Source organism: Ascaphus truei, chromosome 1 (genome assembly GCF_040206685.1).
Source record: "Ascaphus truei isolate aAscTru1 chromosome 1, aAscTru1.hap1, whole genome shotgun sequence".
Taxonomy (NCBI): domain Eukaryota; kingdom Metazoa; phylum Chordata; class Amphibia; order Anura; family Ascaphidae; genus Ascaphus; species Ascaphus truei.
This window is the reverse complement of record NC_134483.1, coordinates 330,913,144-330,940,842: the sequence shown is the minus strand read 5'-3', so window position 1 is coordinate 330,940,842 and position 27,699 is coordinate 330,913,144. Positions and strand designations below refer to the sequence as shown.

Here is a 27,699-nt window from a genome sequence, read left to right as displayed (position 1 = left end):
GTCCACTGGATGATATCGTGTGGTATCCTGATTGATTGCTTACAACAGATTGCGGTTTATACCCGAAGCTAAGTGACCAATAAATTGTATTTACCAATAACAACTGCTGTTGGTATTATTCACGTGTGTACTTGTGACTGAAATAGACAATTCGAATCAATCGCTTGAAAAGTATTTTCTTGTCAGAACATATGGGACAAAACATTTTTTAGCTAACCTTTTAAACTTAACTTTTACATGTTAAATAAAACATTTTAAAGGATTGTTTAACAATCTTTAGCTAATGACGATCAGTCCTCAAAACAAGAAGTAAACTGTTGAACCAAGCAGTTGCTTTGCCAGCAATTCTTATGCTCCTAAATAGTAGTTATAATATTTTCCAACATCAACAGAAAACTCACCTTATCTTGCTTTTCACGCTCCTTTTGACGTTTGTGGGTCTCCCACTGACTTGCCACATAGTCTACAAACCTACAGCCCCTAACCAAAAACGCATAGCCATGGTCAGCTTCCCAAGCCTCTATCCGTGTCTTCAACTCCTCCTCAAGCTGAAGAAATGAAACACATTTCAGTGGAATAATTTCATTAGTGTCACTTTAAAAAAAGAGTAATTATTAAACATAAATATACACGTAGCCGATGGTACAATATTTTTACATAAACTTTACAAAAATTACTCAATGTCAACACAATATTTTCTTTAAGCATTATACATGTAGAAACAATTCTATTGTACATAACGACAAACAGTATGTGTGGTTATGTACAATACAGAGTTAACACATGTCCCAAAATTATTCACCAAAAGTAAATATTTTACATACTATTTTGGATCAATCATGTGGGACACTGTAAATATAAACTAACCAAATCTAACATACATAATATCTAAAAAGGCACTCTTTTCATACATTTTTCTGGATCATTGATTCACTCTTGCCTCCAATTAACTCCATGTGTTTCTAAGGAGCGCTAGGCAATCACTGGTTACAGATATTGTATTGAGAAAAGCCGAAACCGAACCATAAAAGATTGAACCTTTGGGCTAAACACACACAGTATACACAAGTAATCAGTCCTGCTTCGGATACAACCCAAACTGACACGCCAAAAATAAATCTCACCCGTGAGAGTAATTTTTGAAGCTTTGCACGATCCTTTTCCTGTTTAAGCAAAGTCCCCCCCCTGTTAGAAAATCTGTTCGGGTCTGACGCCTTCTTCTGCAGGAGAAAAATAAATGAGTTACGTTCGTATGAAACTCCCGCTGGGACCGAGAACATATAGTTACTTTAAAAATAATTTGACCAAAAAAAAAAATATATAATAATTTAAAAGTTAAATAATAGTGTCCGATTTTGCAGAGAAATACCTTGTTTAATTCCATATTATATAGGCTAACCGGAAAACGTTTTTAGTTAATTTATCTTCCAGTTCAATCATGGAAGTAGAACGAGTGCTTCAGCATTAGGCCTCGGACATAGTACAGGCACGTGAGTGTGCGACGTCACGCGCGCCTGTACTTGCCAAGATTCGTGACCAGCAGTGTAGTGCGATGGGGGAGGCGTGCCCGTGATGTCACGTGAGCGGTTTGCCCTCATTGGCTGAACCACGCACGTGACCGGGCCGTCACGCGGCAAAGACAAACACGTTTGTCTCGCCACACATCGGTCGCCTCGCCTCTCACATGCACTATGCACATTGGCCCCCATTGCTTTGGATTTGGTGCTCGCACCATCGGAACCAGTATGGACGCAGCCTTAGGTTAAACCTTTTTTGATTTGAACTAGAAGACAAGCTTTCGAGAGTTCTCCTCTCCCTCAGGTCAGCAACACAGATTTACATTGAAACTATGGAAGTACACACCAATGGGGATTAAGCACCACCCAGTTTGGGATAAGATACTTTCAATGAATCAGATCAGCCTCAAAAAGGCTCCCTTGTTCTGCTCCTCACATCAGTTATCAGTCTAGCAGAGCAACAAAAGAGCAAAAACAAACAAAAAACAGTATCATAACAGACAAAACAGAGGTTGAAACAGTTGAACAAGTTAGACATATACTAAACCTATAAAAGAAACCCTAATTGGGAAGGAGCGTTGTACTGGCCTCGAAGGACTAGATATAATTATCTTAGATAATAATTTCCTTTTCCTCTACATGTCGCTCAGACGCCAATACAAATTAAGTGGAATAAACCAAAGCAATTACCTTTTCATCCATTACACAAACAAGGTATTCTCCAAAGCTTTGATGTTAAAAAAAATAGATGAAGATTGAAGTGCCAGAAAGTGTATGTAGTAGTCACAAAATATGGAAAACAGCACCATAATAATGCTGGTACCACAATTACCAGTGATAAAAAAAACCAACATGGCTCCACACTTACCATCACAAACCAGGGGTTCTAAAACAGGGCCTCTAGCATCACCACAGTGTGGTGACCCTGTGACGTCATTTGACGCCAGAGCCGAGGAGGCGCAAGGTTAAAAAAACAACAACTTTGTAATAGACCACCTGGCAAACAAACCAGCATGTGCAACAATAGGTGACATTCTTAATCATTCATTCCTGTTTAGTCCCTATATGTTCGTACAAGTGCATGGGGGATTAGCCCTGCCTAGTCGGGGGTAGAACAAAAAAACCTTCAATTAAATCAGGTTCTAATCAGTACTGATCAGACTTCATGCTCCTCACAGCGGAGCAATAAAAAAATAATAATAATGAACTAAGGAGGGAAAGCTGTACTAGCATGGAGGGTAGGAAGAAGTAAAGGTATTCATGATAAATAAGTAATACCACTTTTCACTATGTCCCTTCTATGCCAGGCCCCGACTGGGTATGGGAACAGACCACCAACCAAAATTCCCTAAGAGGGGGAAATTTTTTTAAATAAATAAATGAATTAAAAAAAAAAACATTGTGGAGCACACAAGCTCTGGGCACAAAGGAGCAGCAGAGCACACAAGCTCTGGGCACAAAGGAGCAGCAGAGCACACAAGCAGAGCACACAAGCAGAGCACCATGCATTCTCGGAGCGAAAATGCCATACATAGGGCCCATAGCCTAGCTCAATGGCAGGTTGGTGGCCCAATAATTACTCCGAGATAATGGTCTGATTAGCCTAAATAAGAAAGTCTTAGGCAACCCAAGGTCGGAAAAAGCAAGAACAAAGTTCTTACCTGTAAAACAAAAAAATAAAATAAGGCCTCGTCCAGGGTAAAGCAGAGTACGCTTGCGCACTCATGCGACGCGATTCAAACACATGATCGCAATGAGACTGTCCAAAGCCCGTGAGCGCTCTGCTGCTTGCAGAAACAAATACATTTGATGCCCACGCGTCACGTGAGCAGTGCGCCCAAAGAGGGCGAACAAACTGCGACGTCAGGGCCGCAATACAAGTTGCAACTACAAAATTTAAACTGGCCTGAAAATACTTGCTCTGAGCTTGCTCTCAGCCTGGCCGCTGCCGAAGGCTGAGTTTATAGTGGCGTAGTGCTTGCTGATGCGCACTGAGCATATATTCAGAGACCCACTATATGTTATGGTGCCATTCTGAGTGAAAGCTTCCGCTTGCTGAACCTCGCTCAGCTTCCAGCTCCCGGCAAATCTGTGTTTCTGTGCTTGCTGGAGAGGAGGTGCGGTCATGTGACCGCACAGCATCCAATCAGAGCGCAGCACGAAAATTCTTACACCCGAGAGCGGCCATTGTTCCCTCCGCTCCCTGTTCCCTCCGCGGTCGCACTAATTAAATTTTTAAAAACAAAAAAAGCCAGTCACGAACCCGATTGGGAGGAGGGGGGAGGAGGGAAGTGCCCCCCTTCTGCCCCGGTTCCCGTGGCTGCCTGCCTGGGAAGGGTGATGGAGGGAGGGGCGGGAGGGGGTTGCGGCCGCCGGGGGGGGGGGGGGGGGTGGTCCAGGAGCAGTGGTGAGAGCGGGATCGTTGTCCCTTCAGCCCCAATCCCCATGGCTGCCTGCCTGGGGCGAGTGATGGAGGGGGGGTGGGGGGGGGGGTGTGGCCGCCGAGGGGGGGGTGTCCCGGAGCGATCGTGGGAGCGGGGTGGTGTGCGGTCGGCCCCTGGGGCAGGCGATGGAGGCGAGGAGCCGGCCGGAGTGTGTGTGAAAGGGAGAGTGAGTGCGTGCGCTGGTGCAGTGAATGCAGTGAGTGTGTGCTGTGTGTGTGTACAGTGTGCTGCTTCTGCGTGTGCACAGTGTACACATTTTTAATTAATTAATTTTTCCAAACGGTTTTTATTAGGCATATTCATTTATACATCCATTGTGATCTCTTTTATTAAATCTTGGATTATAACATTTATTTTTTTTAATTTGGAGAGAGAGAGAGAGAGAGAGAGAGAGAGAGAGAGAGAGAGAGAGAGAGAGAGAGAGAGAGAGAGAGAGAGAGAGAGAGAGAGAGAGACAGAGACATGGATATATCTCTCATATCCAATCACACAGATCCCTGTCCCGTCTCCAACCCACAAGCCCCGCCTACCAGAGCACACGCTCTGTCTGATGGGCAAGAACATGAAAAGCAGCCGCTTGGTAAAGCGAGAGGTGAGCATCAGCAAGTATCCGCGCTGGAGAGCACAGCCACTCTCCCCTATAAACTCAGCTTAAGGCCGGGTACCCGCTGCAGCGCCCGCCATGCAGGCACAAGAGTCGCCCCTCAATGGGGTCAGGCCCACTGCAAGGGGTGGCCGCCACGCTTTATGGCCAGTTTTTCCTGCAGACATGAAAATTGTGCTCAATACTAGTGATGGAGCACGAGGCCACTGCCCCAGCGGTTCAGCAAATGAGTGCGAACCTGCCGGGCGACGTTATGGCCACGCCCCACGCCTCAAACCCCCGCCCCCATCTTTCCCCCTGCAGACCGGGGAACTCAGCTGCACGCACCGCCAGCCTGGCAGGCACGCGTACAGGGCAGACAACGGGGCCGTAGCCCAAGGCCCGTAATATAATGGATGTGTGCCTGCGCCAACGCTCGAGCCGCACACTTTGAGTGTACAGTCCGTGCTGCTGTGAGCGACAGGCTTGGAAGGATTCAGGATCAGGAGCCAAAACAATGATACGGACTTCCAAGAGTGAGACTTTGTACTGTCCTCGCAGACTATTAATGTGCAATGCTGAGTTCCAAGAAGTTACCCTCCCCGAGAGTGAGATTTGGCTTGTGGATAGCACACTGCTGACATTACACGGTGTCCCATCCGTGAGAAAGGGCAGTTGAACACTTCAGGGAGCCTCACTTTGAGTAACAGATACACACATACATTGCAGACACTGAGCAGCGCGAAAACATAGGTTTCAGTTTCCCCCCCGATCGTCCGGCTCCACGCTCACCGCTGTGCGCGCGGCCCTAGCATAGAATGGCTGGCTAGCCACAGACAATTATAAGTGCCGTGCACGGCGCAGCAAGAGCGCCCTCTATATTACGGGCCTTAGTTGTGGCTGCTTCTGAAGTACACACAACAGGAGGAGTTCATGCAAACCCTACTTTCACTCTAGTAACATGAGCACATTCCACAAAGGATCTAATCAAACTGTTAATTGTAAAAGGCATACACAGCCTTCTCCTTTGTCCAGGAAAAAATAGAGTTTGAAGGCACTCTGTATAAAGATGTACCAAACAAAACCTGTGTGAAGAGAAACTACCTCTGTGACATGTAGTACAAAAATAACTTCTGTGAGGAGAGCAGGGAGCCTTTTATGGGCCAATTAGTCGAAAATGTCCTACCCCTGTAACTTGGCAGGGCTAAATCCCCTATTTGTTTGTACTGGCATAGGGGGAAGAGAAGAAACCCTGCATGATAGTTTGCGTAGCAACGTGCACGCAGGGATAAAAGCTTGCCACAAAGCCACAAGTGGTCGATTACCAGTGTACAGCAGAGCACAGTTATGGAGAGCCAAATGTCCAGAGGCAGAACAGCTTGGTCACCAAGAACAGCCATTTCTTCAGGTAAGCAGTATGGCAGAGAGTACATAGCATACCCCCGAATTTAACAAATGCAGACAGCGTAACTTTTAGCACAGAAGACCACACCTGCTTCTTTCCCACTGGCTATGTGACTAATCTTCCTATTTGCCCAGGAATAGGAAAACCCAAACAACTAATAACTCCTTTAAGGCGAGACTACCCGCCTCCCACCACTCGATTAGGAGGTCAAAAATAATAGATGTGAGGAGAACAGGGAGACTAACACTGATTTGTTAAATTTATTCCCCCCCCCCCCCAATCCCCATTCATTTTGTACTGGCATGTACAGAAAAATAATATAGATTGGGTAAAAAAGTAATAAAATAGTGTTCTTTTTATAAGATGGTTTGCTGCATTGCGAAAATACCCAATTGTATTAATTATGTTAAAAACCACACTATTACCAGAAGCACCATTTTAAAAAGCATACAATTTATACCTGAATAAATATGAACAATTACATTTTAGAGAGTGGGATCAGGAAATTAACTTCAATGTTTATGTGAACCAGTAAGGATAACAACCTAACAAAAATAACCAACAGACAATCTTCAAATTCTCATACAATATAAATCAATGCCGCCGGAAGTGTACTGTTTCCAAACATGCACTTTCCTGAAGACTCTTGTGTCTTGAAAATGAAGGCGGGAGCAGCAGGAGATGTTGCTGGACGTGCAATAATTATATTAACTCCAGCTCACCTTTTGCGGCTATTGCACAAGCAGGTGAGCAGCAACACAAGGGTTGAGTTTCCATTATCAAGAGCGGTTAAGAGAATTGCTGGCCCACACATCTAGATTCTAGATCAAATTGCTAGAAAGACTTAAAGAAGCAATCTGCACAGCACGTAAAACATTTTTTCAATCTTGTTTTTGTTTTAATGTATGCAGCCTTTGATTTCCTTTATTGAAAACTAGTTGCCTAAGCTGCAGATCGAATCACTTTCCTGTGATTGATCAGCAAAGATGCTGCTTCGCAGGGACCACTAAATGGCTGCCTTTCAGTTTCAATCAATCCTTCAGTCAGTGTAACTCAGCAGCTACAATGTATTCTTATATGACTATGGTAACATTATGTATTGTTACAGTTTGCAACTCAAACTGCTGGGAATATTGGCAACAAATGATCACAAACAGGAAAGTGTTACAAAGATCTTGCACTGCTGAGGAGATGGGATAAAGCTGCTATAGAAAATCAAAGGATGTTCAGTATATTATAAAACATTAAAAGTGGCATTAAGAGTTGAATTAAGAACAAATTTTTTTTTGAAGTATTCTGTAATATTAAAGAACTGATGATAAAAGTCATGTAAGATATTGCTTGGATTGTTCCCTTAAAACACTTAATTTGCATAGTTGGTAGCTCTGGGGAAACCCACCAAAAGCTTTTTTCAGCCTGCTAATTGTCACGGTTTAACAGACATTTCTTAAGAGTTAATCACAACTCTTGCGTTCTGCTCAAGGATGTCTTCTCTCTACCCCTTTTGTATCTAAAGGCCTCTCCCGCCTTAAACCTCTCACTGACTGCCCCACACCTCTGGAATGCCCTTCCCCTCAATAGCAAACTAGCACCCTCTCTATCCACCTTTAAGACCTATCTTAAAACACCTGCTTAAGGCTAAGTCCCCGGTGGTGGCTGCTGCACGCGCCTGGCGTTGAGTGCACAGCTTAAAACCGCAATCTGCAGGGCACGATGGGAGGTGCGGGGCCGTAGAAAAACAGGGGCGCACAGCCCAATGCACTGCGCTCCCATTGGTCCAAGCTATCTGCCCTCGTATCAGCTCCCAGCACACCACGTGACCGCACGGGAACACAATCGTGTTGTCTCCCCTGCCGGCTGACGCACCACCGCACTGCGTGAGCCAACAATCAAGACACTGGGGCCTGCCTAATTGAAACTAGTGACTGGTGTGCCGTCACCACCGGGGACCTAGCCTAAGGAAGCATATGCGTAGCTCTGAGTGATAGTTTTACACCGCATACATAAAGCTTGGCCCCTTGCAGACCCACTCACCAGAACACCCTCCTACTGTCTGTACGTCCTTCCTACCTACCAATTAGATTGTAAGCTCTTCGGAGCTTACTTTTCCTAAATGTTACTTTTACGTCTGAAGCACTTCTCCCCTTTATGTGTTATTTATATTATTTGTTATTTATATGATTGTCACATATATTACTGCTGTGAAGCGCTATGTACATTAATGGCGCTATATAAATAAAGACATTCATCGTGAAAAATAGTAGTCGGGAAGGAGATTAATGGAATATAGTAACACATGGTCTTACTTGTTTAACGTACATTAGATATGAAATGTATAAACAGGATTTTAAAAAAAATAAATAAATTGCCCAATTGGAGGTAAGAAAGCATTCTCAGAGAATATACTATATATTCCCTACATAGGCACAAATATAACTGAAGACCAATTGAAAAGTGATAATTTCACCTCAAGCACAACAAACTGTTCCCAATTTGTTTCCCATTTGATCACAGCTTCGAGCATTTCTTTGCATTTTTCGTAATGTAATTTTAGCCGGACAACTTCTTCGTCGTGCTTGCAAAGGAGACTTTCCGTGAAGTCTTCTGCAACACAAAAACAAATACAAGTTCACATTCTGTGTTAAAATACGGACTCGCTCTTAAAAAATAAATTAAAAAAAACACTACTCAAAACCTTAGTCTCTTGTTGTTTGACATTGTATATTGCAAACTCGTCAGGCAGGGATTCAAATTCCCAATGATTACATTCCTGTATTAAGCACTAATCCCCATTAGTATTAGTCTCCCCATATTACCGTTTGTATAAGATTTCTGTAAAAGCACTGCAACAAAGGTGAATCCACAAAAAAATCAATAAGGATAGCTCGACTTGCAATGGAGTGTACATCAAAGACGTTTAACGTGGAAACCTCAGAATACATTTCATATTCCCTGGATCTTTTATCCACCCGAAACGTTGTTTATGAAAGTGCTAGAGTGAACCGGAAACGTATTCTTGGCTGTTTCCACCAAAAAATTCTGCAAACTCAATTGTAAGTAGAGCTCTACTTTTGTTTTTAGGGGATTCACCTTTTTTTCTTTTGTGTGTTCCATTTAATACTGTTGGCCACACAAGCAGGTGAACTTTTTGCCCCTTTGAGTGGAGTTAATTACCCCTTGCATATATGGCTGTCACATAACTAAAAACACAAGACAAAATATAATAGTCAGCATCTATAGAGCCTGAAATTATTATATTATACCTGCGCCTCCACTAGCATCTAATGCTTGCAGATACCCAAGAGTAACTTAGAGAGAACACTAGGGGGTCGATGCAGTAAACAGTGACCATGTCGGTCGGGTACTATGGAACAAACTCCCAGTAGTTATCTCACGCCCTGCGGATCAATAGGAAGCTGTGACATCATTGGTGCGGCTTCCTATTAGCCCATGACATGCGGGAGCTTTAAACTTTACAGCCCTGCTTGCACAGCAGGAGCCACTACCGGCACCTACTTCGGAGGTATCTCTGGAAGTAGGGGGGTCCCCAGAGCTGAAATGAATGGGGTTCAGCTCCAGAGATCCCCTGCTGCAATCCTATATTTAAAAAAAAAAAAAAAAAAAACATTTGCCGCATACACAGAAATTAACCAAGATCTAATTGCACTAATGCCCATCTTATGATTTGTTTGTTTTTTCAAAGATAATTTCAAGCTTGAAGACTCGAGGCAAAGTCTTGAGGCAGACCAGAGATCTGTAATCTACATTTTATGTTGCAATGCCAACATGAGGTACAATTCTTAACACATTAAGAACTCTATTGTAATGCAAGATTATAGTCCTATTAGCCCCTTCAGAATGGAAAGTTATCCGTTGTGCATTAATGAAGGTCATTTCAAACTACAATTCATAGAGAACTACATTACATTATGCAAACTGATAAATTAAAATATTACCTTCATAATAAGGAGTAAATTCTTGTCTTTGCTCTGCGCTAAAAAAACATTTGTCCCAGTACAGTTGGAGCTCCTCTCGTGTTTTCTGAAACACCACCTTCAGATTTGTTTTTTTAAGCTCTTCCAGGTGTACAAGTTCCCTTTCCCACTGAAAGCAGTAAAGACGTCCTAATTCAAAGTATGCACAAGTGAACAGTAATGCTGGGGAGAGGATTTACACAAAGCCTTTTCATCAAGGTGCACCCCGAACTGGGAACACAAGTAAACATTGCAGTAAAGCAAAAAACACATGTCATTTCATACATGACTATTGCTCAGTTTTTCATTGAGAGTAAAAAAATCCACAGGTAAGAAGAGTGTGTGCACGCGTGAGTATGTAAAACGTTTGAAGAGGCCAAGTGGAACTTTTAAAACCCAGTCAAAATTGGCTGATGGTCAAAGCAGCTAAGAATGTAGGTACAGTTGTTTACAGGTAAAGGCCACGTGTACGAGGCTTTCCACACTCTCCTGTTTGGCCAAGTGATTTCTTATTTAAGTGGAAGAATCAATAATCTGAAAAATGAGTAGCATATTTCTAACCCCCCCTTCCCCCTCCCTCACATCTTCCGTTGCCAGGGCTTGAAAAACCGAGATTCCATTTATGAACAAATATTTTAGAATTTACATTTGTAAAACTAGGTATTGTGGATACCCTAGCCCGCAAAGGAATGAAGCAGAATCTAATGGTCTAGGACATTTGGTTGTAGTCGTTTCCCGCCATCACATAACCGCCGGCGCTTCACCATGACTCACACCGCCGGAACCTGTTGCTACCAGCCACGTCACCAAGTGCTGAAGCTTAACCCTTACCCCAAACCCCCCAACCGTTACCCTAAAACCCCATACCCCTATCATTAACCCCCTGCCTTAAGCACTACAACTAACCACATACCCTAAACGCTAAAACTTACCTTCTCCTTGAAGCGGCCGGTGGCGGAGGTTACAGCGGCCAAACGCCACCACCACCAAATGTCCCATCCCATAGTCTGATGCTGCTGAAGCACGACTACAAGGGACCAGTTACCTGCTTGATTTCATCAGAAATAGGAGACACAGCAACTTTGGGAAGCAATTCCTGTTCGTTCTGGGGCACCTGCAGCCGATTCCACAACACATGAACCTTTTGCTTAAGTTCACTCAGAGTGCTTAGAAGAGCTTCTTTCCTCAGATCAAGCTGGAACGCAAGTGCAAACACAAATGTTACCGTATTTAAACCTCCATAATGAACGTTCACCGCACAGGTGCCACAAAGCAAGTCCTTTCAAGGACAGTTATAAACTAGAAATATCACAATGAGAATGGGACTTTTGAAAGAAAAAAAACCTTTTGACATGTACAGTATGAAGTCATTTTTTTAGCACACATTACAATTATAGGACTTTCACTTGACACTACAAAACAAAAAACTAAACTCGAACACAAACATCCCTACAAACTAATAATTTCAACATACATTCCGACAAAAAAAAATACTGACGAACATTTACTATTCATTTTTTCAACATTTAAATAAAACGTAAAAACCTCTCATGGTTCTCAATTGTATATAAACAGAAACCATATAGAAATATAAATAAAGAATACTTCCCCCAAACCAGGTCCAATGAAGAGATCCAACCAACAAGAAGACACTAGAAGCAGCTAGTGACGTATCAATATGGATACTGAAATGGAAACAGTGTTGGTTTCTTCTACCTGCTGCAGATAGCTATAGATATATAACCATCTCGTGATGTTTTTGACACCAATTTGTTTCTATGTATTCTGCTTTCTAGTTAGGACTATTACGATGAAGTGTTCTCACAATACAGTGTCTTCAATTTAGTTTGTGTACAGTGTTGCTAGGTAACATGTCCAGTCATTATGACCCCTGCTTTTCCTTATAGATTTGCACTTCTAGGTCCCCTCTGTGTGTATATAAACACACCTCAGTCTACTGTGAGTAAACACAACCCTGAGGAAGGTCCCTAGCGGACCAAAATGTGGAATATGCGGTTTCTTCGTTACAAATCTTTTTGATTACTGTTCTTGTAGTGTTGAGTCTTCATCGAACCTGGTTTGGGGGAAGTATATGTGTATTTATTTTTATGACATGTGCACTGGTTTTTCTATTTTGGTTCTTGCTATGTGTGCCTAAAGTGAAAAATCAGTAGTCCTCAGCACTCCAGAGTAAAAGTAGGAACTAGTTAATTAATGCATCAAAGCAGGTATCAAAAAACAAAAAAAACACGACAGCGATGTTTTAGATTACACAATGTCCTTTATGAAGCACCTGGAGCTTGATAAAAAGGATCCTGTGTGATCTGAAACTTAGCAGTCGATCTTTTTTTTACCTGCTTTAATGCATTCATTAAATATTTCTACTCTGGATTTCCGTGGACTACCTTTTTTTAATTTATATTATTATAACACACACACACACTTTTAAAAACAGGATAGGTGCCCTGGAATTCCACTCTGTCACAATACATTATATTAATTGATCTGCAGTCTTTAGGTAGTTGGAAACTGGTCCAGAATATAATATTTTGACTTAGTAATGCTGGACATTAATGCACTTCCTCTAGTTTTTTTTTTAAAATAAGCCTTCATCTTTCCTATGCTAAAGCAGGTAGGTCTATAGAAGGGATTAACACTGGCTTCTGCTTAAATACGTCATCAGTACAACTTGGCATCCAGCCTAAAAAAAAGACAGACTGCAACAAGATGTACAGAAAAATCTGCGTTGTATACATACAAAACAAACCTGCACTTTAAGAACGGTAAGAGCTTGGATATTATCCTTTGTAAGGAAGAAAGCCTCATCATCCCCACCAATGGCCTCTTGCTCTAAAGAGTTCTCTGGATCTCGTCCCATTTCATCCATACACAGACGGATTTCTGCTCTGAGTGCAACAAAGACTTGAAGTCGTTCTTTCTACAAGCGGATTGTACAAAGAAAAAGAAAAACAGTGAACAAGAACCAGACATGCCGACTATGCAATGACTTTAGTGATGAGCTACGTATTATAACACAAGACCGTTGGGCTGCGTTTAAGGGGCAATCCTACATAGCAGACAGACAGAGCATTGATTTACTGTATCAATGCAATTGGCTTCCGTAGAAAGATTTAATTCCTCTTACAGTGCAATATTCCCTTGTGAAAAGTTTGCTTCTTGTGTAAAAGTAAGTCCAGGTTCACTTCATTCAAAACGTCATCAGGTAATTGTTCTCCCTAATCGCTAAACAAATTATGCAGCCATTGTCGGTCACGTCGTAACATCACGGTCTCTGGATGAAACAATCCTCCTGCATATGCAACAGTTTACACCAATAGGTGTTGAGAGCATAAATACTCCAAAGCATTTTGTTACTATAGAGGCAGGGGGATAAGGGGGGGAGGGAGAGACCGTAGAAGTTGAAGACCAGTTGGGCTGGAGGTAGAGGGAGATGCGGAGAAGCAGAGATCAAGTAAGGGCTAAACTGTGAGAAGTTTGGTTCCTATCTCAACCTTTGTAATTGTTTTACTGTAATTGTTTTACAGTACAGGGATGCGTCCATTCCAGTGAGGCCCTTAGGCCGCGGGCATGGTCAGCGCTTATCCACTGACCCGCGCTGGAGGCAGCAGACTTACCCCCGGCACCCTTTATGAGGGCGGCTTTAGGGGGCGCTTCCGCACGCGGAGGAGACATTTCAAATTAAGCTTTGGTGCTGAGGGGAGCGGAGGGCCGGTCATGTGAGTGGTTCGCCCAATGAGGGCGAACCAGCTCCGTGACGTCACTGGCCCGCCCACAGACGGCATGCGCTCCAAGGCCAGGGAAAGCATCCGCTTTCCTTCCGCCTCCGCGCGCCTCCACACGGCTGCAGTCTTTATGGACTCAGCCTTAGTATAGGAGCAAAAGAACAGGGAAGTGTCCCTCACAATTGAGGCCCTAGGAAATGAGCTAAAGAAGAAGAGCATGACAAGAGGGTCACCCCATCTACAACCCCAGGATAGGTCAGATGTCTGTCCCCTCTGGGGTTATTGCCCTGGTCATAGTACTAATTATTGCACTGTACTTTGGGCAGGATGCTATAGTGATGGAGTACAGTGCCAGTAGAAGCACCACCACATGTTGCTCCAGTATCATACGATTGGATACAGAGAGAAAAGGGGACCCTGGAAAGAGAGGGAGAGAAAGCTACTAAGAGCAAGTTTATCAATAACCTCTGTTAACTGCAACCAGTTTCAAATCCCAAAAGTAATGTCCCTCCACAGATTGCAATTATGCAGCTGAGGTAGAGTTGCAACCATAAAGAATGCAAATAAAGAATGTTTGTATCTAAACCACTTGTGCGGACCATCACCCTGGTTGAAGGTAATGCACCCCTAGTAGCACCCAGCACACACATTGTTCCCTTATAGCCCACAGGGAGGGTTACCCACGTTTGCCTTGTTTAAAAAGATGCATACGTTCACCAAGGCATGCCACTCCCATTAGTTCACTTTTGCCCTAATAGAGATAAACCCGCCCAAGACTAAAGTGTACTCAAGGCTGCGCTTTTAGTGCCTTGCGATGGGGCGCCGAATGAAATACATAGACTCTGCCGCATTTGATTTTTTTAGAGACAGTCGCCACATGTGACTGTCTCTAAACCAGAGACAGCGGCCCACCCACTTTCTTGATGTCGCTGGCGACAGTCGCTGAAAATCAAATAACTTTCGCTGGTGGCGACGGCATCGGTCGCGTCGCCAGCACTATAGGCGCAGCCTTACAGAGCGCAGAAGAGCAGTCTGCCCTCTCAGTGACTGGCAAATAATACCTAGCTGCAGGAAAAACTTTGTCCCCCACCTAATATTAATTTCTGATAAAAAAATTATACTGTGACCTCAACTGAAAGCGGGACTAATTTCGACAGACAATTTGTGACAGATCACCGCGGTGGTCTGCAATTGCCCACCCCACATCGCTATGACGAGCCACATGGCAGGCTACAGTGTGCGGCTTCCCTTGGTGACGGGATGTGTATTTTTGAGGGAGGCGAGGGAGGTCTTGGTGGGTGAGGAGATGCTCTTCGGGGGTGAGGGGGATGTCAGCCATACAATGCATTGGGGGAGGGGGTGAAACGCGCATCATGCTATGGAATGTACACGTTATGTCACTTTACGCTCCAGAGTTACAGGAAAAATTACATCTTTAAAAAAAAAAGAAATACGAAGAGGCACTTCTACTGCCCTCCTCCCTCAAGCCAAACACTGTATAAAAGATTCAGAATAATATGTCAAGCAGATGTTTTAGGTAATTAAAATACAAAAGCCACATTTTAACAATGTGACACCTAATTTAGTACACATCCCCTCCCAACAACAAATGTACAAAATTTGGTACAAATCCATCCAGACAATCACAAGATTGGGCCATGTGTTTTGTAGGGGGGTTTAAAAAAACAAAAACATAAAAAAAAACAATTAGTCTACAGTCACCTTACCTACAATATTGTCAGCACAACCGACATAAGGTTTGTGTGTGTATATATATACACAGGTGTGTATACAGGACACACACACACACACACACACACACACACACCTGATAGCTGTACATTATCTCACTATTCTGTGTGATCTTGCAATCAATTTTGCTGTGTGTCAAAACAACAGCTAAACTAAAAACAGATAAATAACGTGAGAAGATATTTGTGATACCCTTTCTCCGGTCCGAGCCTTGATATGTTCCCTGAGCTCCACCAGTTGTTGACGGCTGGGTATGCTCCCAGTTGGTACATAATAAGGAGTTACACAAAGGTCGTTACAGAGCTCCATGTCCTCCCGCTGCAGCAGCTTCAGCTCAACAAGTCGCTCGGCCTTCTCTCTTTCCATTTCTTGTACTTTCAGCCTTAAGTCTTTCTCTATCTGAAGAATAGTCATGTCCTCGTCCACCTGAAATATTACACACACATATACATTGAGAGATTACACTATGGTATCACATGTACACATGTGAACACTGAAGGGAGAATGTCACAAAGGGAACCTGGTTTGAATGCCAGTATACACCCAGACTCTGGGTAATTCCTTTCATCTCCCTGCACCTCAGACAAATGTGACGCGGTTTCTAACAATTTTTTATGAACAGCGCTGTGTACACTGCAACACTACAATAGCTATACATATGCACACACGGACACACGGATTTTACTTTAGCAGGCTCCTAAGAATTGTCTTATTTGCAAGGCTACCCTAATATAAACCAATTAAAGTTCCTCTATACGGTTGGTCCTACAGTAACTGGAGATACGGTAATGATCCTATAATATAGCAACGGTCCTTCAGTGAATAGGAATCCTATAGTAAAGGTGCTTGTTAGTGAGCATTGACTGATGAACACCTACAGAAAAAACTCACTGTGTATTCCTTCAGCGACAACTCATGGCACAGTTTTTTCAACGCATTTTTGCCGTTCTGAATTTTTGCCTCAATATCTTCTTTCAGCTGCACCTCTTCTGTAATCATTTGATTAAACATCACCTGCAAGAAGATTAATATATCAACACGAGGACAAACCAAATTAACATAACCTAAAGTGGTCAACTTGTGTCAATTCTCTAATTAAAATAGTTTGTATTATTTTAAGATGATCAAAGCAATGAAACAATGCCTTCCTGTAACAAAAGATGGTGGTCACCTCGATGTGCTTTTTCACGGTCTCCAGCCTATCCGCGCGCATCTCCTCCTTGACACCCATCTCATCCCAGACGTCTGTAAGCCTTGCAATGCACTGGTTCATACTGCAGACGATAGAAGCGGCCAAGATCACGCTGGGGGAAGGGTCGGGAAAAGAAAATGGAAAACATTTGCATCTGAAGAATTAAAGGGGGGGGGTGTTGTCGGAGAAAAATATGTGCTGGGCAAGAGAGGGCAAGAGAGAGAGGGAGAGGGCAAGAGAGAGAGGGCAAGAGAGAGAGGGAGAGAGGGCAAGAGAGAGAGAGAGAGAGAGAGAGGGAGAGGGAGAGAGGGCAAGAGAGAGAGAGAGAGAGAGAGGGAGAGAGGGCAAGAGAGAGAGAGAGAGAGAGAGGGAGAGAGGGCAAGAGAGAGAGAGAGAGAGAGAGAGAGAGAGAGGGAGAGAGGACGAGAGGGCGAGAGGGAGGGCGAGAGGGAGGACGAGAGGGAGGACGAGAGGGCGGACGAGAGGGCGGACGAGAGGGCGGACGAGAGGGCGGACGAGAGGGCGGACGAGAGGACGAGAGGGCGAGACAGAGGACGAGAGGGCGAGACAGAGGACGAGAGGGCGAGACACAGGACGAGAGGGCGAGACACAGGACGAGAGGGCGAGACACAGGACGAGAGGGCGAGACACAGGACGAGAGGGCGAGACACAGGACGAGAGGGCGAGACAGAGGACGAGAGGGCGAGACAGAGGACGAGAGGGCGAGACAGAGGACGAGACAGAGGACGAGAGGGCGAGAGGGCGAGAGAGAGGACGAGAGGGCGAGAGGGCGAGAGAGAGGACGAGAGGGCGAGAGAGAGGACGAGAGGGCGAGAGAGAGGACGAGAGGGCGAGAGAGAGGACGAGAGGGCGAGAGAGAGGACGAGAGGGCGAGAGAGAGTACGAGAGGGCGAGAGAGAGGACGAGAGAGAGGACGAGAGAGAGGGCGAGAGAGAGGGCGAGAGAGAGGGCGAGAGAGAGGGCGAGAGAGAGGGCGAGAGAGAGGGCGAGAGAGAGGGCGAGAGAGAGAGGGCGAGAGAGAGAGAGAGAGAGGGGCGAGAGAGAGAGAGAGAGGGCGAGAGAGAGAGAGCGAGAGAGAGAGGGCGAGAGAGAGAGAGAGAGAGGGCGAGAGAGAGAGAGAGAGAGAGAGAGAGAGGGCGAGAGGGCGAGAGAGAGAGAGAGAGAGAGAGAGAGAGAGAGAGAGAGGGCGAGAGAGAGAGAGAGAGAGGGCGAGAGAGAGGGCGAGAGAGAGAGAGAGAGAGGGCGAGAGAGAGAGAGAGGGCGAGAGAGAGAGAGAGAGAGAGGGCGAGAGGGCGAGAGAGAGAGAGAGAGAGAGAGGGCGAGAGAGAGAGAGAGAGAGGGCGAGAGAGAGAGAGAGGGCGAGAGAGAGAGAGAGGGCGAGAGAGAGAGAGAGGGCAGAGAGAGAGAGAGAGAGAGAGAGAGAGGGCGAGAGAGAGAGAGAGAGAGAGGGCGAGAGAGAGAGGGCGAGAGAGAGGGCGAGAGAGAGGGCGAGAGAGAGGACGAGAGAGAGGACGAGAGAGCGAGAGAGAGGACGAGAGGGCGAGAGAGAGGGCGAGAGGGAGGGCGAGAGAGAGGGCGAGAGAGAGGGCGAGAGAGAGGGCGAGAGAGAGGGCGAGAGAGAGGGCGAGAGAGAGGGCGAGAGAGAGGGCGAGAGAGAGGGCGAGAGAGAGAGAGAGGGCGAGAGAGAGAGAGAGAGAGGGCGAGAGAGAGAGAGAGAGAGGGCGAGAGAGAGAGAGAGAGAGGGCGAGAGAGAGAGAGAGGGCGAGAGAGAGAGAGAGGGCGAGAGAGAGAGAGAGAGAGAGAGAGGGCGAGAGGGCGAGAGAGAGAGAGAGAGAGAGGGCGAGAGAGAGAGAGAGAGAGAGAGGGCGAGAGAGAGAGAGAGGGCGAGAGAGAGAGAGAGAGAGAGAGGGCGAGAGAGAGAGAGAGAGAGAGAGGGCGAGAGAGAGAGGGCGAGAGAGAGAGAGAGAGGGCGAGAGAGAGGGCGAGAGAGAGGGCGAGAGAGAGGACGAGAGAGAGGACGAGAGAGAGGACGAGAGAGGACGAGAGGGCGAGAGAGAGGACGAGAGGGCGAGAGAGAGGGCGAGAGAGAGGGCGAGAGAGAGGGCGAGAGAGAGGGCGAGAGAGAGAGAGGGCGAGAGAGAGAGAGGGCGAGAGAGAGGGCGAGAGGGCGAGAGAGAGAGAGAGGGCGAGAGAGAGAGAGAGGGCGAGAGAGAGAGAGAGGGCGAGAGAGAGAGAGAGGGCGAGAGAGAGAGAGAGGGCGCAGAGAGAGAGAGAGGGCGAGAGAGAGGGCGAGAGAGGGCGAGAGAGGGCGAGAGAGAGAGAGAGGGCGAGAGAGAGAGGGCGAGAGAGAGAGAGAGGGCGAGAGAGAGAGAGAGGGCGAGAGAGAGAGAGAGGGCGAGAGAGAGAGAGGGCGAGAGAGAGAGAGGGCGAGAGAGAGGGCGAGAGAGAGAGAGAGAGGGCGAGAGAGAGAGAGAGAGGGCGAGAGAGAGGGCGAGAGAGAGAGAGAGAGGGCGAGAGAGAGAGAGAGAGGAGAGAGAGAGAGAGAGAGAGAGGGCGAGAGAGAGAGAGAGGGCGAGAGAGAGAGAGAGGGCGAGAGAGGGCGAGGGCGAGAGAGGGCGAGAGAGGGCGAGGGCGAGGGAGGGAGAGAATATAGATATACACACACACACCATTACCAAGAAATGTGTCACCATTAATACTGGTTCAATAGGAAAAATGCCATAATTACATTACATTTTAAACTTTGTTCAAAGGCTGCATGTCATGCATGCTGCATGCTGTCCCCAATAGGCCAATAACTCACATAGAACATAGAAAAAAACCGTCCGATTAGCTCAAAGGCAATGAACCTGTTGGCGTAAGCCCATGGTAACGAAGTGGAGATGAAGGCGCATAAGAGGGAGAGAGTATTGGAGAGATAACTGCTAGAAGACAAAACAATGTCCATGTATTGAGGTGCAGAAAGACAAGGATCAGCCTGGAGTTGCAAATACTCACGATGGAGCTGTCCTCCGTTGTCCGTAGCTCTCACTCTCTCTCTCTTCGTGTCACTGTGTCCAACATGAGTGACGTCACTCCCCGGCGCAGGCTCGATCCGGAGTAACAGAGGAAAAGCAATCGATCGATGTCGCAGCCACTCCAAAGCACCGGGACTCACCAGGTAAAATGACCCTTTGGGCAGCGCATGCCCGAAACGCGTGGGAGGATGTTCTTCTATTTTTGTTTGTCCTGAGTGTCTCCTTTTTAATGTAACCTGAATAAAACTTTGTTTTTAATTTTACCTGGTGAGTCCCGGTGCTTTGGAGTGGCTGCGACATCGATCGATTGCTTTTCCTCAATAACTCACATCGGCTTACTGTTAGAAATTACATAGTGTACATTTTTATGACCATATTGCTTTATTGTCCAACTGTGTGATGAAGATTTTGCTCCGAAATGCAATTCTGAACACAATCCACTCCCTTTTCCCTGTGATCTAGATAACATTGTGTTGTTCATCCCATCCTACAAACATCATTAACCTTTTTAGTGCCCCATTGACATACCAGATACATCATAAGGCTAAGGTCCCGCTGCCTCAGACCACGCGCAGGCAGGTGGCACGTGGAGAGGCACTTGACTGCTATATGCGGTCTGTAGGGAGAGGGAGGCGTGGTTTGACGTTCAAAAACTTTACCAGGTCTGAGATGATACCGTGGACACACGCGCGCACACACGCACGCACGCACGTTCCCCTCCCTCCCCTCCTTGGCTGACTGCTGCACCACATGACGCGTCAGAGCTGCAAATCACTAGGAGCTTGCAGCATCGGCCGGCTGACGCGTCACCGCATACAGTCAGCCACGTCGGGAGGAGCCAGCGGGGACCTCCAGACTGGAGGAAAGAGGCTGGTGGCCCTCTGCCGTGCGCGCCATCCGGACGCAGCGGGAACCAAAGCCTAAGGGCTGTTACACCAGTAGCCCTTGTGGTCAATCAGACACAGTACATAATATAACTTCCCCCCACCCCATACTGTGCAGCCTGTGGGCTTTAAATAAGCTCCTGCCACCTGAAGCAGCTGATCAGTACTTCCTAGAAGAGATAACTGCAGTCAAAGGTAGGGTTGGGCGATATACCAATATATCGCGATAACAGAATATCCCGATGTGCCGATATGGGAAATTACCTGTTATCGCGATATTTTGCGATGCTGGTGCAGAGAGCAGCTTTGAAGCTGCCGCTGTGCTGTCTCTCTGCCTCTCACTCTCCCAGAGTCCCCCACCCGCCTTCTGAATGCTAACTTAGGCTTGTTATATAGTGCACATGCCCTGCGTGGTGGCGCGCAGATCAGAGCAAATACAAATTTCATGTATTTTTGCGCTGCTGCCGCGCCACATGACAGCGAGCCAATCACAGCGCGGCCTAACCCTGCGACAGAGCCATACCCCCTAGCAGCGCACATCACAGCTTGCAACATAGAAACTAAACACGCCCGCCACGTGCACCACCATGCACTATATTACAGCCTTTAGGCTGTGCGTATAGTGCCCGCGATGAGCGACGTCGCCCAAAAACAAATACATTGCTGCCGTGTGCGCTTACAGTAAGCGCGATGGCAACAATGCGATGGAGCGACGTCGCGTCGTTAACTTTGGAAGCTGGCAATATTTGATTTTTCAAGGGCTGTTGCCTCATGTGACAGCCCCTGAACAATTCAAATGCCAGTACGCCCGCGACGCCGTGCAAAGCAAAATATAACTTTCGCTAGCGGCGACGTCACCCGTCCTATACGCGCGGCCTTATACGGGCACTATACGCGCGGCCTTAGAGGGGGAGAAGCTTCGAGCAGCATTTGTAGACAGCATGTGAGAGCAGAGGCAGCAGTGACAAGTAGGAACTACATACTTTTTTTGTTAACCCCCTCCACCTGGGGCATTAAATCCTTCCCCTCTGTGCCCTGGGGCCCTTCACCGATTACTCTCTCCCCCCCCCCTCGCTCCCTTGGGGTACTTAAATCCCCCCTTCCATGCCTGCACTTCATCCTTTCTCACCTACACTGCTTCCTTCACGCTCACCCTTTATAAAAATAAATGAACAGATTTTGACAATTCTTGGATTATCGAAGAAAAGTTTAATATATTTTTAACATTTTATAAGTGAAAAGTGTTATTAAAATGGAGGGAATATCTCAGGTGAGAGTGATGGGATGAGGGTGGGCATGTTCGGGTGATGGGAGCAGTGTAGGTGACAAAAGGTGAACTGCAGACATGGAATGAAGTTTGGGAATGAAGCTCTAGTAAATCTAAATAAAATGCATTTATTTTGAGAATACATTTTATTTATATTTACTAAAACATTTTCAGAATTATTTTAAACAAACTGTGTATATGTTATCGCAATAAGTTTCTTAATATCATTATCGTGGTGAGAATTTTGATAGGATAAGGAATTTACCAAAAAAAAAAAAAAAAAGAGGGTAAGAAAATATCTAATGAGACAAAGCAGCTGCTGAAGACAAGAAATGAAGCAATGCCAAGGCGCAAGAATTATATATGCAGAGCTTTGCAAGATGATCCGCAAATATATAACTGAAAACGTAAGATAAATGTAACTGCTATGGTGAGGAAGACTATCGAAGATAAAAGCTTAAAAAAAGACAACTTATGATTGATTGGGGAGAAGCAAATCATTGCACTCAATCATAAGGATGGGCCTTTATCATAAAGAGAGTGGAGTACCTCTACTTTAAATGGTACGAGAATACAGATGACCGGGCATAACCCAACAGAGGAAGAGAAAATAAACCACCAATGATAAACCACCCAATGTAGTATCAGGAGTCCTTCCAGGAAAAGTGGCAAAGGCAATAAATTCCATGAAGAATAGTAAGGGACATGGGGAAGATGGAATTACAACTGAAATCTTGAAAGAAGCTGGGGAAGAAGTAGAGAAAAATCATGGCAACTCTCTACATGCTGCTTGATGAACAAAACAAAAAAAAAAATGGAGAAATCCTCCTCCTCCCTCCTGACTAGTATACTTCCAATCACAACATTTTTACACAGATACTTGCTAAATCGGCTGCAACAGACCATGTACTTCAAAGAGGCCTGGAGTACGGTACAAGCAGGATGTCGCAGTGGATACAACACAATGGATCACATCCAAGTTGTACAACAAGTAATTTTCTAAAGTAATGAATACAATCTACCAGCCGGTTCAGGAACTGTAGACTACAAAAAAGCATTTCATTCTCTACACCTCAGCCATTCTAAATGGATTAGGAAGAGTGTTGAAGAAGCACACATTGAAATTATAAATAACATTTACGAGAATACAACAGCCATTCGATTACATGAAGATACAAGATAAGGATCAGCCAGGGAGTGCGGGCAGGGGAGACAGCCGATCGCCGCAGCTTTTCAGAGCAACACTTGAAATTGTTCAAGACATTGCACTGTGCAGAAGAACTAACCAAAATCAACAGTGAATACGTGAGTCACCTACGATTGTCAGATGAAGAAATTAAAATGGCAGTGAGCTGGACACATCTCATGAAGAAAAGACCATAGCTTGACAAAGATGCTACTCAACTGAATTCCAAGGAAAAGTAGACCTAGACAACGATCAAAAGTAAGATGGGAGGATAAAATCATAAAATGTGTTAGAGCAACGTGGAGGCGAGGCTATTGAGATGATGCAAATACTGTCAAAATAATAATAAAAAAACAACAACATGTAGCAAGACTTGCTGTCTACAGCGCCGCAGCTGAAGAAGCAAAAATCTCAGGTACCGGAGACCGTACCAGCCGCGAATGCGTGGTGTGGCACTTCTGTGCGGGTATTTTTATGGTAGTTGGTCGTTTTGCCACACCAATTAAGGCCGTCACTTTTTACATTCAACCATGAAAAAGTCAGATAGACAGTTTTACCAATTTAAGGGCTCTATGGGCCAAAAATAAGGAAGTATACGCAACATATCAGACACAAACGTATCTTTTCGTTCTCTCTCTGTAAGCTTCACACGCTACTCGTCGAGCAGCTCTAAACCACTAGTTTAAACCAGTGTTTTCCAACCGGAGTTCTTAGAAACTAATGGGTGTCCCTAATCCAGGCCTGCACAACTCGTAAAGTGCGAAGGGCCGAACTCTAGATCGAATTAAAGGAAATACCACATCTTTGATGCTCTAAAGTTAATCTTCCAAAATGCCAGAAAAAGTCGTAGCCTATAGTCTATGTCTTCCGTGATTTAAAACGTAGTGTCAGACTGTCCAGAATTTTGTACACTTATCTGTTCCCATGGTGGGGGCAGCATAATCAATGAGGCAGATGGCTTAGTTGAAACTGCACATCCAACGCACTTTTCGGCATTCAAGATGGCTTCTTCCAGGGACTGTTGTGACAGGTGCTTCCTTCCTGAGTAATATGCCAGACACACTAATCACGACTGTCACGGTAGATCAGGATTGCACGAATCAGACAGAACAAAGTGCAGTAGTAAATAAAGCAAGTTTACACAATACAAATGTTTACAGTCCAAACAAGGGTTATGGTGGGGAGAGGGGAGAATCCTAGCCAGCTAGGTCTCGTCTCAGTAGGCTTACTCGGGTCAGCTTCCACACTCCACAGGTCACTGGTACCTCGATGCCACTGGAGATGCTATTCAGAAAATAGCAAGTTCATATAATATATATTACACAGGAACCCTGCGAATAGCACTTTTTCCTGTCCTGTAAGAGAGAACCTAACAAAATACTATAGGACATCGGGAGGATGCTTAATGGATTTGTGCACCTCAATTGCGTAGCATGTTAGCACAAAAGGATCTTTATCAGAAAACCAGATGTTGCTTTATCTATTAATCCAGCATGCAAAGCACTGACAACAATAACCTCATTTACAATTGAAAATGTCTATGTCCAACATCATTTATTTTTATTTTTTAATTATTGGTTGTCTCATATTTGCGACCAAGTATCCTTCCTAGTGCACTATCAGCCTCGCTTCCAAAAGGCCCTTATAACAGACCAGTTACCTCTTGGTCACATGCTTGTTTTTCAGGAGCTGATGAGCCCGATCCAAATGGAAGTGGAGCTCCTCCGGGGCTTGCACGCAGAGTGAGCACATGATGCGGAGTGAAGAGAGCCGCTGGCACTCTGGGTGCCGACAAAACCTCCAGCACAGTAAAGGTTAAACTTGTGTTACCTCCACCTCATTTTAAGTGTGTGTGTATGAGTGCCTGCGTGTGTGTGTGTATGAGTGCCTGCGTGTGTGTGTGTGTGTATGAGTGCCTGCGTGTGTGTGTGTGTATGAGTGCCTGCGTGTGTGTGTGTGTGTATGAGTGCCTGCGTGTGTGTGTGTGTGTGTGTGTGTGTGTGTGTATGAGTGCCTGCGTGTGTGTGTGTGTGTATGAGTGCCTGCGTGTGTGTGTGTGTGTGTATGAGTGCCTGCGTGTGTGTGTGTGTATGAGTGCCTGCGTGTGTGTGTGTGTGTGTATGAGTGCCTGCGTGTGTGTGTGTATGAGTGCCTGCGTGTGTGTGTGTATGAGTGCCTGCGTGTGTGTGTATGAGTGCCTGCGTGTGTGTGTATGAGTGCCTGCGTGTGTGTGTGTATGAGTGCCTGCGTGTGTGTGTATGAGTACCTGCGTGTGTGTGTGTGTGTATGAGTGCATGTGTGTGTGTGTGTGTATGAGTGCCTGCGTGTGTGTGTGTGTGTATGAGTGCCTGCGTGTGTTAGTGTATGAGTGCCTGCGTGTGTGTGGTGTATGAGTGCCTGCGTGTGTGTGTGTATGAGTGCCTGCGTGTGTGTGTGTATGAGTGCCTGCGTGTGTGTGTGTATGAGTGCCTGCGTGTGTGTGTGTATGAGTGCCTGCGTGTGTGTGTGTATGAGTGCCTGCGTGTGTGTGTGTATGAGTGCCTGCGTGTGTGTGTGTATGAGTGCCTGCGTGTGTGTGTGTATGAGTGCCTGCGTGTGTGTGTGTATGAGTGCCTGCGTGTGTGTGTGTATGAGTGCCTGCGTGTGTGTGTGTATGAGTGCCTGCGTGTGTGTGTTGCTTTTAATTAAAAACCATCAGTAGCCAGAGCCCGTGGAGGGAAGGGGGGGCGGGGGGGGGTGGGGGGGGGGGGAGAGAAAGAGTAGCGGGTCCCTCCGCTCAAGCCACGCCCACCCTCCCACTCCCGTCCACCTCCCGCTCCCTACAGACCGCATATCGCGGTCTGTGCCTGTCAGCGCCCCGCCTGTCTGCAGTGCGGGAGTGCTGACTGAGGGAGCGGGGCCTTAGCCTAAGGCTGAGGACCCGCTGCGGGCGGCCGCGTGTGAGCAGGCCACCAGCCCCTTACCCCCTGCCTGTCTGTCCCCGTTGCCTCCTTCCGGCAAGGCTCACTACACGCTGTGACACGTCAGCCGCCAGGGGATGCAAGAGGATAGCGAACCCGAGCGGTGACGTGTCACGTGGTGCGCTGGTGAGTCTATCAACGCCAGGGGCTGGAGTGTCAGCTTCCCCCACCTCAAAAAGGTTGGGGGGGAAGATGTGTGTTTTGAGTGTCGGGGGGAGAGCAGCAGCACGGAGAGCGAGCAGCAGAGGGCATGTGTGGGGGCTCGGTGCATCCTCCTGCAGCCCAGGAGACCCCCGCTGCAGCCCTCCGCTCAAACACACGCTCACCCCTCCCCCACGGACTGCAGGTAGCGGCCGATTGCCTCTCCAAGCGCCGCCTGCATGCAGTGCGGGCGCGCGCTGACTGAGGCAGCGGGGCCCCTGCCTAAGGCCGTGGTCGTAGTAGGCACGACAGACCTGGAAATAGGTTAGCGCAACTGTCCCCTTGAGCGATGTTCCTCCATTGACGCGCGCAACAGAGAGGCCTGGACCGTGACGTCACCCAAAAATATTAACAATACCAACAGGAAATCTACCCTACATGGTTTCAGTGTTGACAGTCCCACTTTAGGGGCCTAAATATTGGTTACTCTGGGTGGTATGTTACCTATACCCTCCAACTAGCTATTTAGATGGCATTATACCTTTTTATGTCCTGTAACCCAGGAGTTCACAAACAGGGAGGATGGGGTTGAGATTTTCTGGGGGGCTCCGCGGCGCTTACGGAGGCCCCGTGCTATTCCCCAAAGCATTTAAATGAAATCAAATCTAAGGCTGTCACACATTTTAATCTGGTCTGTAACTGTTACATACGCCTATAATATATATTATCTTTAACTGTGCATGCAATGTCTTGTATATAATGTATACCCTGTTCATTTATGTAACTGTATTTGTAACCATGTATTATTCGTCTTAACTCTGTGCCCAGGGACATACTTGAAAACGAGACGTAACTCTCAATGTATTACTTCCTGGTAAATATTTTATAAATAAATGCTGGAGATCGGGAGAGGCCTCTAATGTCCCTTGTCTCCGGCAGCTTCTGGCGGCGTGTCGTCCTGGCGGCAAATAATGCCACGTTGCCATGGCAATGTGACATCACAACGTCAGAACGCTGGAGACAAGGCAAGGAGGGTGGGGAAGGAGGCAGGGGGAAAAGATTGCGCACCCCTGCTGTAACATATAAAATGTTGCTGTGCCTATTGTACTTTACGTATTCCTGCCAGTGATTGATGATTAAAACTTTAGCCAATTAAAACTAGGAGATTAATAACTGATCTGCTAATGATCAGCGGGTTAGATGGGGAGATCGTATTACAAATATCAGCATTTCCCCATTATTGAGGAGGGCACTAGACGTAGGCCAAGTCCAAGGATTATTAAACCCCTCTAAATGTATATTTTGCCGTGGGCGAAGACTGAGTCTCCATTAACTGTTAATACACCTATAACATTATCTCTTACTGTACATGCAATGTCTTTATATATAATGTATAACCCTGCTCACCTAACAGCCATATATTTGTCATCATAACGCTGTGCCTAGGACACGTAAAAACGTGGGGTAACTCAATGTATTACTTCCTGGTAAAACATTGTATAAATAAAATTCTCATTAGCCGCTGGTAATATTGCAGATATAAATACAGCAATACCAAGCTGCATCAATATATCAGGCAAGATCTATAGGGGTATGAAGTTCATCAAAATCTC

General features: G+C 46.0%; 1 protein-coding gene across 9 annotated transcripts in view; it reads right to left on the bottom strand.

The window, feature by feature from the left end:
• The window catches only part of LOC142498781 (protein regulator of cytokinesis 1-like), a 47,722-nt gene that overhangs the window by 8,518 nt on the left and 11,505 nt on the right, over positions 1-27,699 (bottom strand). For 8 of the 9 annotated variants that reach the window (XR_012802554.1, XR_012802555.1, XM_075607230.1 and 5 more), the window contains exons 2-10: positions 16,590-16,722; positions 16,310-16,432; positions 15,611-15,844; positions 12,691-12,861; positions 10,969-11,118; positions 9,906-10,053; positions 8,417-8,553; positions 1,125-1,220; positions 402-548 (exon numbers count right to left, since the gene is read on the bottom strand). Coding sequence is in view for 7 of the 9 variants with exons in the window: in XM_075607210.1 (XP_075463325.1) it covers positions 402-548; positions 1,125-1,220; positions 8,417-8,553; positions 9,906-10,053; positions 10,969-11,118; positions 12,691-12,861; positions 15,611-15,844; positions 16,310-16,432; positions 16,590-16,722 (1,339 nt within the window). In the remaining 2 variants the exon portion in view is untranslated. Of the gene's footprint in view, positions 1-401; positions 549-1,124; positions 1,221-8,416; positions 8,554-9,905; positions 10,054-10,968; positions 11,119-12,690; positions 12,862-15,610; positions 15,845-16,309; positions 16,433-16,589; positions 16,723-19,628; positions 20,355-27,699 lie in introns of those variants that run through there. The other variant, XM_075607220.1, reaches the window with a different exon arrangement.